General features: G+C 36.5%; 2 protein-coding genes across 3 annotated transcripts in view; one reads left to right on the forward strand and one right to left on the reverse strand.

The window, feature by feature from the left end:
- Positions 1-2,249, reverse strand: part of LOC594484 (SLIT-ROBO Rho GTPase-activating protein 1) — an 81,892-nt gene extending 79,643 nt beyond the window's left edge. The window contains exon 1 of one of the 2 annotated variants that reach the window (XM_003724619.3): positions 1,996-2,248. In XM_003724619.3, the coding sequence (XP_003724667.2) occupies positions 1,996-2,056 (61 nt within the window). In that variant the 5' untranslated portion in view covers positions 2,057-2,248. Of the gene's footprint in view, positions 1-1,995 lie in introns of both variants that reach the window. The other variant, XM_011664051.2, reaches the window with a different exon arrangement.
- A 3,644-nt stretch (positions 2,250-5,893) lies between these two features.
- On the forward strand, positions 5,894-13,008 carry LOC115919237 (protein FAM72A-like). The gene is made up of 4 exons (XM_030972543.1): positions 5,894-6,198; positions 8,747-8,824; positions 9,448-9,572; positions 10,750-13,008. The coding sequence occupies exons 1-4, from the start codon at positions 6,056-6,058 to the stop codon at positions 10,851-10,853; spliced, it is 450 nt and encodes a 149-aa protein (XP_030828403.1). The 5' UTR covers positions 5,894-6,055; the 3' UTR covers positions 10,854-13,008.

Consider the following 13,008-nt stretch of genomic DNA (forward strand, 5'->3'; position numbering starts at 1 on the left):
ATTACGTATATGAACATAATAATAATAAAAAATAAAAATGGTGCTTATAAAGCGCTTACCATTGAAGACTCTAAGCTCTGACAAACAGAATACAATGAAAAATAATTACATAATAAACGAAACAAAAAAATTGTGAATAAACCTACAATTAGATGTACATGTATACATCAATGTGAACATAGTAAGTTAATCTTTTAATTGCTTTTGATGATTAACCATGGACCTATTACAAAGGTCCATGGTTAATCATCAAAAGCAATTTTGAATTAATAATGTGTCTAATAAGACTATGAAGCTTGGAGCTGTAAAGGTTTTGGTTTCTGTGAAGCACCATGTACATGTACACTTTGGTATGTATCCTGTACTAGACTCTCCACACCTTGGCACACCCTATACAATGTGTGCATGGTATCATGCATGACGCTCGCTAACTGGACTTTCACCTGTAGTGCAACATGACTTGTACCGTGACTATTTTAGGACAAGAGCAAAAATTGCTCAGACTTCAAACATGGAGTAACTATATGATTCACTCACAAGTCATTCCCACTACAGAACTTACAGCCTATTAGCAGTTTGGGTTATTGGTAATCTTTCTGGCCATGAAGATTGGTCTTCTACACTAGTTGGGTTATGAATGTGAAGGATAGTAAGATACATGTGTATGAACCTCCACATCTTTAGTTTAAAGACATTTTGTTTTCTTTAATAGGAATGTAGAAATTCTTATCCACAGGATTTGACTGTACAGGGCTGGGAAATTAGTACTTTTTTTTTTCCTTCAATTTGGCTGATTTTGATGGAAAATCTTTATCCTTCTCCTTTTGGTATATTTTACAGAAAGATTCATCAGACCATCTGGAGTATCTATTCTTCCACTCAAACATTCATGTTTTGCATAATATACATATACCGTTCAGTGACAAAAACCTTTCAGCACAGGGGTATGATGAGAAATCTACAATGTACATAAATAGAAACAGTCACACAACTTAAACTCTGTAGCTGTACTCTGTAGAGACTCAAAGTAATACATGTACAGGATTGTGTACGTTAAAATAAAAATTGATACATGATGTTGCTGAATATGCATTGAGAAGGGCTCTATTTCTTTGATTTATGCATATTCAGCAGTTTCAAGTGAACGGCACAATATCAATATTTATATATGCTGCGCTGCTGCCGCGCATGCGTACTGTCTCTTACTCTCTTCACCATGTTGAATCAACGGTACAACATGGATGAATCATTGGGTTAGGACGAAGAATCAGTTTTCCCCATCGAAGACTTCTTCAAAGTATAATTTCAAGTGATTGGAAAGATGCCCACATGAGTTGAAAAACATTGTGAGTCAAAAATTGTAATTACTACCTCTTTACATTGCGAAAAAATGTGACCCAACCCGCTGTTTGAATCGTTTTGTAAAACAGACTCTGGAGCTCCGACGTCTTCGGCATCGGAGCTCCCTGGAATTAGTGAGAACCGGGACATGTTGATAGGTTTTGACCGTTATCTTAGGGATACAATCAACAGTGGCCGAAAATTAGAGATTGTGCACGTACAACGTATAACCAGCGCCAGCACAGCTGCCAAAATGAATTTGGGAAATTGCGTGAACATTGATTGAGATACGAGTGGCTAAAATTATAAAAATAATGAAACATCAACAAACAGACAACACACAGCACCTGTGGACAACTCTCTCACAATTCACATCACAGTGTCCATGCATAACACATATTTTTCCAAGCTCATCTTACAAGACACTATAATAATTCATGCATGGACATCATTGTGTATTGCGCTTGCTTGGCTTGGTCAGTGGCTTCAGCTCTCTGACCAGCCGACCGGCCGCTGAACGCTTGGCTCGGGCTCGGCCGAAGAGAGAAACCCTCCACCGCAGCGCTCGCGCTCTTGAGCCAAACAGTCAATAGACAGACCGTTATGTCGTGACTTCGGTAGCTCTCAAGTTAATGTCGCATTATTATGTTTCACCTTTTATCCTCGTTTCCAGCTCCTGCTGTATCTGCCGCTCCTGCTTCTTGTCCGATGCCATGTTGACAAATAATATTCCAATAAATTTCTGGAATGAAAAAGCTTTGTTTCATGAACAACAACCAGAATAAATTGATGAAAGTTACTCCAACTTCGACTGGTATCACGAGCACAACGGCATTGTCGCCATCTTGCAGTGATAGATTCTCGCAAAGTTTTTAACTTACTTCCGGGGTCAATACCAACACACAGCGCACATTTGCAAGTGTGTAGATAAACGAGTGGCCTACTTGTGCACATTATGCATGCAGCGATAGCGCAGCGATTGCGGAATACAAGCCGAGCAATAATAGATTGAGTGAGTGATGGCGTACCTCTAAATCAAAGACGGGTGTGATAATGCACCTATTTTCGCATCTCTATTACCCCTCGAAAATTCTCTGTTTTTTCTTGTTAAACAGAAGATATATACATATTGATACAAATTCTGAATTGTCATTGCGGTTGAATACTTCATATGGCTAATCATAATGTACAATTTTTGTAACTCGATTTCAAGAGAGTGCACAGATATGCTTTAATTACTGTTGGTCTTTCACAATCTTTATCATTTTTATTGACACCAAACCAGACTTGAAAAGCTTTTGAAATACTTGACAGCATTTCGGTTCCAAATTCAATGGTATGATCACAATAGAATGGGCATTTTGCAAACAACGATATAAGTATAGTTAGAATAGAAAAGCAACTTCTAGGTATTGATGCACAATTATTATTACCTCATTATTATATGAACAGAGTTTTCGAGGGAGTGTTTACTTTGTAAATATAGTATTTATTTCCAAATCACAGTATGACAAAAAATACAAACAAAATAGAGTTATACAATGCCGAAAGCAAGCTAAGAACCCTACTACTTTGTTTATATCCCTACACTTTTCGTTAATATGAATATCACATTTTAATTTGGAATTGGGACGCAAATCAAGACATTTAATTGTTTTACTTTGAGCAATTATTCGTTAGATACTGAATATACATTGTAGTTTAAACAATTTTAATTGAACTTCATGCGCTATAATAATTATTACACTTTAAACAATTAACCACTTTCTCGAGGCCTCGACTGGGCATGTGAACACACACACACACCAAATGAAAGTGCCCCCACTTTTTCAAGTACCCCAAAACTCCCTTTCTTACATAAGAAAAGTACCCATTTTAACTGAAGAAGTGCCCCTTTTAACATAGGAAAAGAGCCCATTTTACTTTGACAAGTGCCCCTATTATTTTTTAAAATTGCCCCGTCCCCTTTTCGCCTCTGATAAACGTCCTTTTTATTTTGACACGTGTCTCTCTTCCTTCGCCAAGTTCCCATTTTCTGTTGCAATAAGTGTCCATTTCCATTTTGATAAGTGCCTCCTTCACCTCTCACAATTACCCTATTCAAATCTGAGAGGTACCTATTTTACTTTGACAAGTGCCCATTTTCCTTTGTAAGAAGTGACCCTTTGCCTTTTAATAACTTCCCCCTTTTAACTCAGATAAACAGACCTTTTATTTGTTACATGTGCCCCTTTTCATTATGATAATTACCCCCATTTAAAAAGAGAGCTTTTTCTCCTTCTCATAAGTGCCCCCTTTTCACCAATGAAAAGTGTCCCTTTTAATTTTCATAAGGGCCCCTTTTCATCTTTGGTAAATGACCCTAATCAGGTACGAGAATTTACTCCTTCAGATAAGTGCCCCCTACACCTCCGAAAATAATAATAATAATAATACTCTTTTTAAAAAAAAAGAGTGAATTTTCACTCTATTTTCACTTTCTTGGGAGTGACGTCCGTGATCACTTGTTTAGGAGTGAAAATCGATTGATTTTAGAGTGCTCTCTAAGAAGAAAAGAGTGAATGTTCACTCTATTTTCACTACATTTTCACTCTCCAGAGGAGTGACGTCCGTGATCACTCGATTTTTTTTTAGAGAGTACTCAGTTTTGATATAGCGCAAATTACAATTAAGTCTCTAAGCGCTATGGATATAAAAGAAAATTAAGAAGTGAGTACAAAAGAAATAAAATAATAAGAACATAATGGAATGATGAATATCCAAACTGGAAACTATATGTATGCATTGTATTGTATAACGAATGGTACGAAATTAACAGAGGCTTAAATAGATCAAGAGAAAAACATTCTTTGATATTACTAGGAAGTTTGTTCCATAGTTGAGGGACTGCATGTTGATAATTGCCCCTATGGAAAATCTGAGAGGTGCCCCCTTTTACTTTGACAAGTGCCCATTTTCCTTTGTAAGAAGTGACCCTTCCTCTTTCAATAACTATCCTTTTTAACTCAGATGCACACACCTTTTATTTTGACAAGCGCCCTTTTCCTTTTTAATAAATGCTATCTTCCCTTTAGTATTGTAAGTGCCTCTTTTTCATTCTCATAAGTGCCCCTTTTCATATCAGGTCAGTGCCCCATTTCAGGTGCGATAAATGCTCCTTTTCACCTCTGTTAATTTCCCTTTTATCAAGGATAAGTGTCCCATTTCCTATTTAATAAGGGCCCTATCCCCTTTTTATTAATGCCCCCTTTTCACCTCTTATAAATGTCCCTAGCAAAATCTGATGGGTGCCCCTTTTCCGTCGACGAATTCCCATTTACTATTCTCATAAGTGCCTTTTTTTCATTTCTGGTGAGTGCCTCTTTTCAGGTGTAAGGATAGCCCCATTTTCACCTCTGATAGTTACCCTTTGTACTTAACACGTGCTCTTTTTCTTTTCTGATAAGTGTCTTATCCCTTTCGATAAGTGTCTTATCCCTTTCGATAATTGTCTTATCCCTTTCGATTTATAAGTGTCCCCATTTTCTCTCATCATTTTAATGTGCCCCTGATTTACAGAGAGACTAAGAGCCATTTCCCTCAAAGCTGGCTCGCTGCGCTAGCTCGCATGTATAGATGATATAATTATTTTACTTATCAAAGGTCTGTTTAGTCTTCCGTTATGAATATGTGTTTATAACCCACTGAGGATTGGGTTTTTTCTTCTTCATAAGATGTAAGTTTTCGCACTGACACCTCACAAATCTTTAAACATTTCCTCGATTCCTCGAACGACATAACATTCAACTGCAAAGTATGACTAGCTTAAGCAAAATGATGTATAAGAGAAACAAAATATTGAAATCATCCCTGATAATGTAATTACAATCTAGGGCTATATACCAATGTCTATTAAAAATGTGTATATTTTCGCTTTGAGGTTGCCCTTTGTAGGTGCCCTTTTTTCTCCAGAAAGTACCCTTTTTGTTGGTGCCCCCCCCCCCCCATCTGGAAGTCGCCTCACCCGCCCCTGCCTCCCCCTGACTAAGCATCTGGATCGTCGCTATAATATTACACTACCCATAGATTTGGATCCGTCTACCGAAATGTTTTCATCAGAGCAGATGCTGTATGTAAAAACAGATCAAAACAAAACATCTGGAAAAACAACAATTGGTGCCAAGTTATTTTGCAGTGACCCTCCCCCCCCCCCCCCTCCCCCAACAAAAAAGAGAAAAGAAACACACACACAACAACAACAACAAAACAAAAACAGATATAGCTTTTGGTATTTAAGTACAAACATTCAGTTTAGGCAGGGAAATTTTCGAGTAAAAGTCACATATGCAGTTGTAAAAGGGTGTGTCATGGTGCGTCCCCGCCCACAATCCTCCACAAAATTTGTCTCGAAGATAAACTTGTACGGCGCGCACGCTGCATGCTCGTGCGATATATTACGTGTACATGACTGGTACGTGTCACATAACGCGCACGTACGTACGCACGTTCGCAGATTTGTTTTTCTTTTGGGCATTTAAATCACCTGACAGCGTGCGTGGCCAGCTGTGCAACGGACATTCGAATCGCGATCGTCTGCGCGCGCTGCGTGCACTAACTACGCTTCTACCCGGAGCCGTCCCGTTGAAGTCTGGAAAGACACTGCATAAAAAGGTGTAACCTTGTGCAATTCTAGCCGTTATACTAACGAAATTTTACACAGAAGAATCACTACAAAATGCATTCTAGTTTTAAGAAGAAACCTGTCGTCCAACTGGTTTGTCGATTCTGCGACTCGTGCATCTGCAAACGTGGAATGAAAGCTGTTCTTCTTGCCGACACAAACATGGAACTGTATTCAACAGATGCTCCTTGCGCTGGGTAAGGAAAAAACGTTTTCAGATTGTGTTTTGTATCCAGGTCATTTCTATATTTTAGAAGATAAATGCAGGCATGAATCTTGCTCTGTCATTATAACTTATATTTTCACTTCAGAAAGACGAGACTAGAGTCTAGTCTAGAACATAAGTAAAGAATTGAGTAAACCTGTATCAATTTCAATTTTAACATTTCACCAAACTCAAGCTCAAACAGATTCAAACTTTCAAAGACTCTGTTTGTTTTTTCACTTCAGTTGTGATACCAAGACAAGTTTAAGTTAAATATTTTCTGCTGTTAGTCCCACTTACTGCACACTTGTTAGCAACTCTTCTCCTCCTGATTAAAATTGCCTGTTAGGGCTCGTTCAGATATGACATGGTACGTGTGTAAACCATCACAAAATAAACAGCAACTTCTCACAACAACAAACAATGCCAATAGACCAGTTCACGATCACGGTTAGCACATTACTGCAATGACCCGACCCCGAATATCCACAGATCTTCAAAACATGAAGAGGTCCCACTTTGTACATTTTGAAATAATCACTCTACAGCAAAGGAGGTGCTAGAATAGATCTATATAAAAAGCCTTTGTTTCCCCTTTTCAAAGAATACTTCCACCTGTGTATCATGGAGTGCACTGAATGTGCATGAATAAATAATGATTACATTACTTTCATGAGCATGTATCCAGTATCTCATCTCCATGTAATTCAAAATTTGTTCGGGATTGACCTGTATCTGCTCTTGCTCAGACTGCAACCGTGAACTGGCTTATTATATTGTTTTATTCCTGATATTCACTGAGATCTGGGGCAGTATTCTGAACCGTGTGCTATCTCTAATATTGCTGTATCTTTGAAGATAAGATCATTAACTAATTACGTCAAAGATAAGTATGCGCTGGGCGCATCTTTAGATATGGCATAAAGTATTCCTATTGGTGGACCTACTTATCATGCCTTTATGAAATAGATCTTGATTGGTAGGGTCCATAAAAATGGGCGTGCCAAAGATCAGATAGAGGCGGTACTTCAAGAGATGATGCAGGGATAAAATGATTTTCAGAATACCAACTTACAACAATATTAGCGCTGTATTATCTTTGGAAGATGCAACAAAAGATAAAACAAAACTTACAACAATTTTCAGAATACCATGCACCCTGGAGCTTTATTTTATAATTATATATGATACACACAAATTTTGAAGTGTATTACACTTTACTCTGAGACTGAGTGTCCTGTCATCCTCACCTATATTTTAAGATGAAAAATCTATCAAAATTGTTTTTGACAAGATACCAATAAAAAAACGTTAATTTTTGTTGTAATCTGGCAATTGATATCTTTTAACATACTGTACATGTCATATCAAACATGATGGAATCCCCATCCTTTTTCTTAAAACCAAGTACTTAGAATATATTAGGAATTTACAAATACAATGCGTGAGTTGGTATTGTATGAAATGCCAAACTTACCGTGCATTTGTATGGATTGGCTGTCATAAAGTACAGTGCATGTACAGTATGGAGTAGACCGAAAGCTTCAGTCTCTATACCGTCGGTTGTTCCACTGAGACTACGTCTGGCTCCACTAGACCTCCGGTTATAGAGACAGAACGATCGCCTATGCCAGCCTATGTTGAAGATATCACGGCTAGATTTTAGCCGTTAGGCCCCTCCCACAAACATGAACAAACTTGCCACGTCCGTATTGTTATGCCCCCAGAATCCCCCAAAATGTCATTTTACCTCGTGCATATCCAATTTTACATTAGGCCTAGGCTATAATACATCGGTTCCACTTACTAACTTGATTGAAATAATCCGTTTAATGGTCCCTTTTAAGGAAATTATGGGTCAAAATCGACATCCATGTTGAAAATCTTGCAAGCCGTGTTAAACTCTCGCTGCCGTCAATCTCATCCCTTCTAGTCTACGCCGAAGGCAAAAATGATTATGAAGGAAAAACTGTGATAACGCCATTACGAACGTGTAGACGGCGCACAGTTTTTCCTTCATAATCATTTTGCCTTCGGCGTAGACTAGAAGGGATGAGATTGACGGCAGCGAGAGTTTAACACGGCTTGCAAGATTTTCAACATGGATGTCAATTTTGACCCATAATTTCCTTAAAAGGGACCATTAAACGGATTATTTCAATCAAGTTTGTAAGTGGAACCGATGTATTATAGCCTAGGCCTAATGTAAAATTGGATATGCACGAGGTAAAATGACATTTTGGGGGATTTGGGGGGCATAACAATACGGCCGTGGCAAGTTTGTTCATGTTTGTGGGAGGGGCCTAACGGCTAAAATCTAGCCGTGATATCTTCAACATAGGCTGGCATAGGCGATCGTTCAGTCTCTATAACCGGAGGTCTAGTGGAGCCAGACGTAGTCTCAGTGGAACAACCGACGGTATAGAGACTGAAGCTTTCGGTCTAAGTATGGAGACACTTTCTATTTTGCAAGTTACAACACATTCATACTTTGAATGATTTTTTTAAAATCTATTATTATGCCATTTTTTTTAATGTAGGAAAATCAGTAACGTGGACAAGCCGTACTCAACAGGGAAATGTGAATGCAGAATATCCGACACAGCATGTAATCATTGGTAAGTGATCAGAAACAAATTGCTCTGATCTTGGATTTTGGTCTTGTATTTTTTTTTAAATTGGGGAGGGTGAGGGGGACATTGTCATTAGTTTGGTTGGTTGGTTGGTTGTTTATTTGTTGTGTTTTTTTTAGCTACCTACACTGGCTCATTTATTTTCATCTGTTCTCAAAAGACTTGTTACAATTAAGGGTGCTAATTAACCAAACAAAAGAAGACAAAGAAAACGGTAGTAAGTTCGTCTTAAACTTTGTTCTTTAAAACGAGAGTCCAGTGTATATTTATTCACACTGTACTAGATACAGTCAAACCTGTCTACAGCGACCGCCCAAGAGAAACACAGAAAGTGGTCTTTGTAGACAGGTTCCTTTAGTACATGTTTCAATTAGATACCATTTTCAAGGGAAACAAAAAAATGTGCTTGTTGTAGACAGGGGGTCACTGAAGCACGTTTGACTTTACATGTATTGTCAACTTTTCAATTCATGATACTGGTACCTCATAACTCTTGACTTTATATGTAAGCCATTACTCAGTGCAGTGCCATAAAGAACAGGATGCATAGTCTTGGTTTAGTACCAGCTTTAAAAGTAATTCTTTTGTTTCTTTCCTCTACCCTTCAGTGGGAACAATGTCGGCTACACCATTATGATCCCATGTGTACCCTGCCTTCAGTCATGTAACAATGGTCATCTATGGATATTCAACAGTACTGTGGTATGGGCTGAGGGACAGCTAGATAAATCAGGTAAGAGCAAGTTTATTGAGAAGAGAAATAATTGGTGGTTGTTTCGTGTTCTTCAATGGTTATGCACAACAGTGCAAGGAAATTCACAAATTTCTCTCCCTTAAACAGAATTTTGCATTTTATGGAACCATACAATCTTGTTTTATGATAGCATGGTACACATTTTCTTGAACTGGGGCAGTATTCTGAACCCTGTGTTATCTCTAATTTTGTTGTATCTTTGAAGATAAGATAAAGTTGGTATTCTGAAAATTGTTGTATCTTTTCTCTCATCTCTTTGGCCGCGCCTGCGCTCAAACTTTTGTGGGCTTGTAATTATGTGAATTATTAATAAAATGGCACTTAATCCTCATTTGCAAATGTGCACAAGAGATATTATGACAAGACAATTGGTACCAGTATTCTGAAAATTATTGTATCTTTTATCTTATCTTATCTTGCATGGTATTTACAACAATATTTACAATAGGAAGTGAATGGCTAGTGAAACATAGACTTAACTCCTTAAAGATAAAGACCAGTTCTGGTCATGCGATTGCATTGTGAAAGAAACGTAGTGGCCGGAATGGATCAGAAAAGGTTGATCATCTAGCATATGTATTGGTGTGTACTGCAAGGTTCTGTAATCATCAAAATGATGAGAAATTTGCCAGTCTTGGTAAAGTTACAATCACTGTACACAGAGAGATGTATATGGGACTACACATCTATCAGATCCAAATAGATATAATAATGTACCAAATATATCAATTAGTAGGCGGTTTCTTGTCAAAATTTGTGTCATCACGTATTAGTCAAAACATATTCTTTCACATCATTGGTAATAAGAGCTTTCATTTCATTTTTGAGAGGGGTGTTTCCTATACAGGTCTTTACCTCTAAGGCCCAAGTTCTCAGTGACACATAAACCATTTTTTCTCAAAATGGCCAAAATGGAGTTACGTCTTTGTATCACTGACCCCTTGATATGTACCTTTCTATGTATTTTTAATGGAATATCATAGAAAGAGAAAATTCAGTGGTGGAAAAGTTTTCACTCTATAACAGCCTGTTAACAAAGCATTTATATTCTTGATTTTGTCTAAAAACTATGTACAAGATAATTGAGACTTTTTAGTTTGAAGAACTTTAATTTATTAACACTTTTTCTTCTCATCTGTTTTGTTTTTCTCCATAGGATGTGATGTATTACGATGGGACAGCTTGTCGGAATGTCCAGGTGATGATAACAGCCAAGAATCTTTCCATGAAGACAAGGACGACATTGACTGCATCCGGTGATCAATCCAAGGCATTTTATGGATGAAACAGCAGCTGCATTATATGCCTTTTGAAATTGAAAAAAGACCTCTTTTCCACCATTATACTTTCAGCCTATGTTGATCGAGTGTGAAATCGCTTTATTTATAGCCAAATACTACTATGAATGTATTTGCATTATGTGCTCCTTAAACTATTTCATGAAGTAGGTTTGATATTAACAATTAGTATATTTGTACAGGATTCAGGAATCCTTAGTATTCGTTGGACCCAACCAGCATATATGAGGTGATACTGCATGGAAGTATAACAGTGGTAGAGGAAGTTTCAGAGTCATTCAACATAATTATGCTCCCACAACATTTGTACAAGACTTCTTCTTTTTTGTAAATCAGAGATATATAGGGGTAGGGGTTTTAATGAGTCAAAGTAGTGTAGGGGTAACTTGGCAATCTATATCAAAAGACCACATCTACACAAAACGCTTTAAATCAAATACAAACTGTCTAGATATGATGTCCAATTTTATCATAATGATTATAACTGGTGCTTATGAACAGTTTTTCTGAAATGGAATTCTTCAAATATTTTTTTAAGGAGAAAAATATTAGCATATGTGCACTGCACACATTAGACATGTAGAAATTCATGCCCAAAAAGTAAAGCATTTAGAAAAGAAATCTTTAGTAGAAAGATGGTCATTTTCACATTACAAATAGTAGTCAATAGTACTTTTCACGTTTGTTATCATTCCTTCTTTTTAAAGTTACTTCTTGATTTGTCAACAAAGTACGAATCATATTGATTTTACAGTGGAAGATGCTTTATTTTATAGGCAGCTTGGATGATTTGTATTAGTCTATGGTGAAATTGTATTTTTGTATATAGCCAGCACAGAAAAGCATGTTGATTTTATACTTAGAAAGGCCACTTCACTTCAAAGCAATATGTGAACTTAACTTCTGTAAACGTGAAATTGACATGCATAACCTTTTCTTCTACATGTCTGTGAACAGCAATAAAATATTACAAGAAACAATTGCCCAATGCCTGGCTGGAATGCTCCCCAGGGAGTGGAGATTGTGCACACAGTGTGTGCGGGCAAGCACTGAATCCAGTGAGCGGGGTAATAGGATATCTGTAAAGCGCTTAGATATAACAGCAGAATATTATTTTTATTATTTATTAATGAAAATGTAGAATTGGATCATTACCTTTCCAATTTCCACATTTACAGAATATGGACATGGTAGTGAATGAATTTAGGCATTGATTTAACATGTCATTATTTATTACATGTTGATAAGCTGATGGAATTTAAATGATTTATATTAGGGAACTGTATCTAAAAACAGTAAGCTTTTCATTAGTCTCTTTAGATTACAGACTATATGTTGATTGTTCAAACTCTGTTATGCCTTTTTAAAGTTTTATTTATTGGCATCATTATTTTGTTACATGATATGACACCTTGATTAATTCATGAAAAATTTGAATTTTAGCCTTTTTTTTTAATTCACAAACCAGACTTCTTTTGTTTGTGGTGTGCATATATACATGTATAAGTACTTCCTAATTTATCAAGGACAATACAAGTTTCATGAGCTTTGAATTATAAATAAGCACTGTGTAGCATTTAAGGAGTTTATATCATTATTAGGGATCAACTTTGTTCATAGGGGATTTCATTTTACTTTCATACCTCCAGAGAATGTAATATGAAATATTTTCCTACTGAAAAAAAAAAAAAAAAAAGATTTATGCAGTCATTGTTACAAACAATGCATCTTTTTTTTTTTATATTAGAGTAAATATGCCTAGCTCTGAAATGTTTTTTTGTTTGTTTACCAATAACAATTTGGGCTTTAAAGAAATTAGATAGGGGCAGTAACATTGGGGTATATCCACGCTAAACACAGCAGGAAAAGACATCAAATCAGTCCAGATATTCATGAGAATTTTGTGAGAATTTTAGCTCACATTTATTTAACATTGCAATGTTGTAGAAAAGAAGACTATTTTTTACATTCTTATTTAAATAATTACATTTTTATGTGATTGTATATCAATTATCAATTGTTCTTATGTAAATACTTTCATATCAGTACATATTGAATACTTGTAAAATAGTAACCTAACATCTCATATAATAAATATGATAAATAACTTGTAAATA

This window comes from Strongylocentrotus purpuratus, unplaced genomic scaffold (assembly GCF_000002235.5).
Source record: "Strongylocentrotus purpuratus isolate Spur 01 unplaced genomic scaffold, Spur_5.0 spur5_scaffold_6, whole genome shotgun sequence".
NCBI classification, from domain to species: domain Eukaryota; kingdom Metazoa; phylum Echinodermata; class Echinoidea; order Camarodonta; family Strongylocentrotidae; genus Strongylocentrotus; species Strongylocentrotus purpuratus.

Excerpts from the sequence above, each read along its gene's own strand:
- LOC115919237 (XM_030972543.1), top strand. The coding sequence starts at position 6,056 with ATGCATTCTAGTTTTAAGAAGAAACCTGTCGTCCAACTGGTTTGTCGA. Across the intron at positions 8,825-9,447 it reads GACACAGCATGTAATCATTG|TGGGAACAATGTCGGCTACA; the intron begins GTAAGTGATCAG and ends TCTACCCTTCAG. Across the intron at positions 9,573-10,749 it reads GGGACAGCTAGATAAATCAG|GATGTGATGTATTACGATGG; the intron begins GTAAGAGCAAGT and ends TTTTCTCCATAG.